The sequence below is a fragment of the Poecilia latipinna genome, unplaced genomic scaffold (assembly GCF_001443285.1).
Source record: "Poecilia latipinna isolate Pla-1442-1.1 unplaced genomic scaffold, P_latipinna-1.0 Scaffold208, whole genome shotgun sequence".
Lineage (NCBI taxonomy): Eukaryota > Metazoa > Chordata > Actinopteri > Cyprinodontiformes > Poeciliidae > Poecilia > Poecilia latipinna.
This window is the reverse complement of record NW_015112824.1, coordinates 384,825-391,695: the sequence shown is the minus strand read 5'-3', so window position 1 is coordinate 391,695 and position 6,871 is coordinate 384,825. Positions and strand designations below refer to the sequence as shown.

At 36.4% G+C, this 6,871-nt stretch overlaps 1 protein-coding gene across 1 annotated transcript in view; it reads left to right on the top strand.

Moving 5' to 3' along the window:
* Positions 1 to 5,477, top strand: part of LOC106946827 (B-cell receptor CD22-like) — a 10,632-nt gene extending 5,155 nt beyond the window's left edge. The window contains exons 4-10 of the mRNA XM_015031471.1: positions 497 to 601; positions 674 to 886; positions 1,734 to 2,063; positions 3,286 to 3,543; positions 3,652 to 3,748; positions 3,832 to 3,889; positions 3,966 to 5,477. Coding sequence (XP_014886957.1) covers positions 497 to 601; positions 674 to 886; positions 1,734 to 2,063; positions 3,286 to 3,543; positions 3,652 to 3,748; positions 3,832 to 3,889; positions 3,966 to 4,058 — 1,154 coding nt within the window. The 3' untranslated portion in view covers positions 4,059 to 5,477. The remainder of the gene's footprint in view (positions 1 to 496; positions 602 to 673; positions 887 to 1,733; positions 2,064 to 3,285; positions 3,544 to 3,651; positions 3,749 to 3,831; positions 3,890 to 3,965) is intronic.
* Positions 5,478 to 6,871: the final 1,394 nt, after the last annotated feature.

Here is a 6,871-nt window from a genome sequence, read left to right as displayed (position 1 = left end):
AGCAAACTTCCTGTAACTGAAAGGAGGATACATGCAAAGATGTACCCAGACATTCTTGAGAAGAATCTGCAGCCCATCTTCCGGAACGATAAAGTTGAAACAAGGGTGAACGCTGAACTTTTCAGCAAGACCGTGATCCCAAACCCAGAGCAGAGGAAACTCTCAATAAATCTGCTGGAATGGCTCAGTCGATCACCTGGAATCGTGTTCAATACTTTTTTCCCCTGTGCCATTTCACATTAATACACATAACTTAATTTCTGTACTTATTTGTTTTGCTTTCTTTCTATGTAAGGATTACTTTGATTGTCACCAACACCTGCTGAAAATGTCTTATCAGTATTTCCTTTAGGAATATGTTTGTTATGAAACGTCGTGTCGTGTTCAACACTTATTTTACCCGTTGGATTATTTATTTAAGTTTTTTTTTTAAAACAAAACCAATGAATGCATCAAACGACAATTGGAAAATGATATCACGTTTATTTCCCTGCAGACTTCATCAATTCAGACTGTTTCGGTGTGACGTATTCAAATTCAGAAATGTGTCCCGAGAAGCTGAAATCAGCCGAGGGGCCGTGCTCCATCACGTACCCCAGAGGTGACGATTCCTCGCAGAAACACACACCATCCAGTCTAACATGTAATAAGTTTGTTTATTCCCTCCTGACAGAAGTACGAGTTGAAATGCTCACTGAAACTAATTACGTCACGCTGACCTGTAACACCAGCTGCCCCGCCGCTGACGCTCACACCGCCTTTACTTGGAACTGGAACAGAAAGGCTTTCATGGACTGCACCAGTCAGGACATTATGTTATTTGAATCTGACGACTTCGTCTCCTGCACTGTTAAAAACAATGAATATGTGCACTCTGATGAGATCTGTAAGTAACTTTTTTTTACAGGCATTATTTTTTTTGGCCTGATGCTTTCTGGTGCATTAGGGATAGAAAAAAGAAAAGGAGGAGTACATTTCAGCCAAAAAATTCAGAAGTTTTGAGATTTATCTCAGAAATTTTCAACACAATATTGGAAATGTCTGAGCTCAAAAAGTCGACAATTTGCAAGGAATAAAACTTAGAAATTTAATAAAAATTTATTTTTGCAAATTTCTAAAAAGTCAAAAATTAGCACAAAAAAAATCATAAATGTTTAAGAAAGAACTTGCTCTTGGAAATTTCTGTGTTTGAAAAGTGGAAAAATTGCTAGAAAAACATCAGAAATTTCAAGGTTAATCTCAAATTAAAAAAAAAAAATTTCTGAAATTTCTGAGCTCCAAAAGTTGACAATTTGTGAGTGGGGAAAAAACTCAGAAATTTTTTAATTGATCTCAGAAACTTTCTAGAAAAAATATTGGAAGAGTTTCAAAAGTTTCAAAAGTCAAAGTTCTGATTTTTTTTTTTCTCGCTAAATTGTCGACATTTAGCACTCAGAAATGTTCCAGATCCCTATACTGGAAATTTAAAAACTGTTTAACTTTTGAAAATCAGAAATTTTCCAAAAGTTGAACTTTTTCTAGAAAATTAAGGGCATTTTTTTCTGGAAAAGTGTTTCCTACAAAATGTCTGAGATTAATCTAATAATTTGAGTTTTTTACTCGCAGACTGTCAATTTTCAGAACTCAAAGATTTCCTTGATTTATTTTATTTTATTTTTTTTTCTGTCGACAACAGCCCTAATACGTTGTCATTGTGATCGGTTTCCACTAAGCATTCTAATTTCATTCTTCAGGCACAAAGTCCGGTAACGTGAATTATGTTAGCAGGAGCTTGTGCGTGCTGGAAGGAGCTTCTGTAAACATTTCCAGCAAATACACAAAGGAACACTCAGCCTTTTCTAGCTTGTTATTTTGGTATAAAATAAAACGAGACATGAAGGAGGAGGCTGACGTCACCGCGATGGAAGCTGGAGGCCGGGTGGAGCACAACATGAATAAGTATGAACACACGCTCACAATCAACAACCTGATGAAGAACGACTCCGGAGAATACATGTTCACTCTCAATAAGTATCACATGTGTGAGCAGCCTGACCTCCTGGGAGCGATCCTGGTGGTCACAGGTAGTACTTGTTTTTTCATTTATTTATGTATTTGTTTGTGTGTTTATTTTATATTTAGATCATATTTAATTTTCTTGTAATTTCCCACTTGTGTTAAACGTTAAGGGTAACATTTATATTTACTAATATTTAAAACTTCGGATAGGAGTATCTTCACAACAAATAATCAATTTCCTCAAATAATCAATCAGTTAAAGAGAGAAATCATACTGACAAACAACGTCCTGTAGGTTTTTGTTTAACATTTGAAAAACTCTCCATCATTTTCCTTCAACTTCAAGGCCACGTCCCACATTGTGTTGGTCTATCAAAAAAAACAAAAAAAACTATGGAGCCAAATTGGGGCCATAAAGTTTGTTCAAAAGAAAAGAACTTAAACTGAAAAAAAAATCTGAAACAAAACCTTAAATTCAAAAAAAGGTTTTGAATTTTTTTTCAGTCATCTTTTTTTTCAGTCTTAATTTTTTTTCAGTCTCACATCCTTCTTTTTTTCAGTCTTAATTTTTTTCAGTTTTTTCTTTTTTTGAACAAACTTCATGACCCTCATTCAGCTTCCGTTAAACTCCCAACGTTTGTAGTTGTAACGTGCCAATGTCAAGAGCTCTGAATGCTTTCAGAATGCTGTAAAGTAGGAATGCACGATATATTGGCACCAACATCGGTATCGGCCAATAACAGTCTTTTTTTGAACATATCGATATCGCGCCGATATATAAAACTGGGTCAATACAAACATCTGATATTTATTTTTTATCCGTGTCTGGTTGTTGTTTTTTTTCCCCCAAAGGTGTTGAAACGGTACTGAAATATATGTACTGCTCAAAAAAATAAAGGGAACATTTCACTTTAATTTTGTGTGTGGCTCCAAATCCAGGCCTCCATTGGTTAATAAATTTGATTTCCATTGATGATTTTTGTGTGATTTTGTTGTCAGCACATTCAACTTTGTACAGAACAAAGTATTCAATGAGAATATTTCATTCATTCAGATCTAGGATGTGTTATTTGAGTGTTCCCTTTATTTTTTTGAGCAGTGTATAACATCAGTTATCGGCCATAATAGAAATATTAATACCAGATATTGATATCACCCAAAATGTTCATATAGGTGCATCCTTACTGTAAGGGATATGAAATATTACAATACACCATCCTGCCAAACTTATATGCTTTTGCTTTTTGATCGTTTCTCATCAATCTCCCGTGTCTCGACGTGTTTCAGGTCTGAAGGTGACCATGACTCCCTCTGACGTGGTGACAAAAGGTCAGAAAGTCACACTGACCTGCAGTACCAGCTGCCCTTTGAGTGAGGAGACAACCTACCTGTGGTTCTTCAATGAGCAACCGCTGAGCCTCAGCGGGGGCCACAACAAGCAAGTTGTTCTAAACCCAGTCAGAAGTTGGCATGCGGGAAAGTACTCCTGTGCGATCAGAACTTCCCAGAACATCAGCTCGACCCTGGAGGTTCTTACCGTCAGAGGTGATTCAAGGATTGGCCGTGTAAAAGTACATTCCGCACAAATGCGGAATCCATTAAACCAAGCGAGTTGAGCTGAAATCAAGCAGTTTGTATTTATCTTTTCCGTAGATGGAGATAATACTGCGATAGTGGCAATGAATATAACAAAACTGGTGTTTTTGTTGCTGCTTCCTCTTGTTGGATGTAAGCTGTACCTGATGCTGAGGTAAAACACCTTCAATTGTCCCACGTAATGATGCCCTCATACCATTACATTAACACATTTAACTTTCATTTTTACGAACTAAGAAAAAGAAAAACTGCAACTCGCACAGCCAAGCCAAGTGAAAAAGTGGAAACCGAAGAGGTGATGACAAGTTCTCAAAGCGAAATGGCTGTTTTTGTGTCTTTCTCTCGGCTAAGTGTTTTGTTTTTTCTCACAGGTGACGATGTCCCAACATGAGATAGTCCCGCTTACGGACAGAAACCCTCGTCCTGAAAGAGAGCCGAAAGACAGGCAGCAGGACATTGTGTAATGACTTGACTTTATGGGCTGCGGTATTTGAAATAAGCCCTAAAAATAATGTACAGAGTTCATAAAAAAAGCAACTTTAAGTGTCAAAGATAAAGCCTTTTCCGTTGATATCGCTTCTTGCTTATGGGGTGGATGTAACTTCTTTATCTGGAGACACGTTTGAACGGCGATGTTCTCAGATCAAGAAAGATGATAGTAGCCTTTCAGGAAACAGGATTCCATAAACCGCTGCAAACTAAGTAGTAAAAATAACATCACATTTACTAAGGTTTTGCAAAGCCTCCGTAAAAGTATCTGAACTATTGGGACTTAAAAATGGAGACAATGTTTATGTTCTGCCATTTAATGTGGCCCTTCAATAAAGAAAAACAAATATGTCAGAAGATAAAGATTAAGAAAAACGAAAAACACACAACAGCCTAATTAAGCAGGTAATTAAGCAAATACTTGTTTAAAGCACCTTTTGTCTCCGTTTTAGCCTTCAATTTGCTTTGGTAGAGTCCTTTTCACATCTCACGTCTTGACTTAGTCGTATATTCCTAATCTAGCTTACAAAATTTCTCCATCTGAAAAAGGGTTACGTGATATCCTGTTCCTACCAGGCAGGCAGTGCCATTGCTGATGCTTAGCTGAACTTTTGGTCAAACACTTCCAGTTTGGTTCCTCCAGACCGTAAAGCATTCCTTACCAAAGTTTTTTTAGAAGATTTTAGCTAAGTTTTCTTTTTAGAAAATATTCCTGAAATCGAACGCTTTTTCTCAGTCCAGACATACAGAGCAGATTGTTTTCATGCAGAGAAATCAGCCAGAGCTTGTTGGAAATTGCTGCAGCTACTTTAGCCATTTAGCATGACAGTTAATGTTTGACATTTTTATCAATTTGGAAGGAAAAAAAAACGTCCAGTGTTTTTAAGAAAGATTTTCTCCAGTTATTGTTGATTGTCTCTACTGTAACATAGTGTACATAGTGGATTGTTTTGTATTCTTCTCCTGACTGACACCTTTGTTCAGTTAGATATTTTTAGCGTCTCCATAGTAAACCATGGCTGCATCAACAGATGGCAAATATGAAAATGTAAGGAACATCCTATTAGGACAACTGAGCCTTATTTCAGATATAATTGATGAAAATTTAATCAGACTCTATTCAGTCAAAATAAAGCATTACCTCAGTTTTTAAATCTCAAAACTCTTGAGTTTTAACAGGACTCTGTATGCTGATGAAAGCCAAAAATAGATTTCTTGTTACATTGCCCTTTACATAACTACGCTTGTGCTTAATAACATTGTTTTTAAATATTAACATGTTTGATATCAACAGATATTTAACTTAGAACCAGTTTCAACCATTTTGTAAGCAGTTTATTGTAACCATTCATTTAAGTTGCCTTTGGGATCAATAAAGTATTTTTGAGTTTCAATTTAATTGAATTTTAGGCAAAATAACTCGTGCACAAATTTGCCAGTGTTCCTTCTCTGCTTACACTATGTATCATGTACAATATTTATATTTATGTATATCTGCTACACTACATTTGAATCACATAGCATCAATCAACGATTCATCTCCTCTGATAACTGTGTCTTGGTTAAATTTGATGCTATACAAAATTGATTTACATGGTGTACATTCAGACAACATTATTCAATTATTTCATAAAGTTTATTTGAATTTCAAAATGCTTAGAGTATTTGTAATCACTTTTGCCTTACCAAAATGTAATATTCCTTTCTTCTACTAGCCAGATCACACAATGACGATAATGTCACCTAGCGACTTTTAAGACAGCCAATTTCTAGCATAGAATTATTTTTTTATATTTACAATAATATATACAAGTTACATAAACAGTAACTAAAAGAACGTCAAGGCTTAAGGAAGGCAAAAGGGCAAAAATTACAAACAGGAAAAGGTTAAATACAGCAAATTAGGTCAGATTACCATATTTTTCATAGTATAAACTACTACTTTTCCCTACGCTTTGAACCATGCGGTTTAGGAATTTGTGTAATTAGGCCTTGACGTAGTGTGGGTGGTAGTTGTTCTTTCTCTACACTTTCTGTAAAAACATTCAATAAAAAGGGAGCAAGTTGGGAAGATAATTTATAAAATTCAGATGTTAGACAATTGGTGCCTGGGAATTTGTTTAATATATAAAAAATTCCCCTCTCACCCTCTCATCCTCCGCGGGTGGTCTCTTTCATCCTCTGAGCTCGGGTCCTCTACCAGTGGCCTGGGAGCTTGAGGGTCCTCCAGTATCTTGGCTGTGCCTAGAACTGCACATTTCTGGACTGAGATGTCTGATGTTGTTCCTGGGATCTGTTTGAGCCACTGCTCCAGTTTGGGGGTGACTGCCCCGAGGGCCCCGATGACCACAGGCACCACTGTGGTCTTCACCTTCCAGGCCTTCTCCAGTTCCTCTCCGGTGCCTTGGCCAGGGGCACCTCAACATGTGGCAGGAGGAAGCTGAAATCGAACCTACAACCTTCTAATCACAAGACAATCACTCTACCCTCAGAACCACAGTCGTCCTAAAAAATAAATAAAAAATCCACTGCATGATCCTTTTGTTAATTTTTTTTTTTTTAAACAGTATAACAAGCTACATTTCACTACGAAAAAAGTGCAATTTAACATAAAAAGTGAGAAGAAAAGGTAAAATAAAGGACAAACCATAAAAATACAAGAACAATGAGAAAATAAACAGAAATCATTACTATTACAAGAAGAATTTTAATTCATAAATTAATATGCTGCTATGAATATTGAGCCATGTGTTGTTGCGCCATCTACCACTAAAAATGCGAAGGGAAA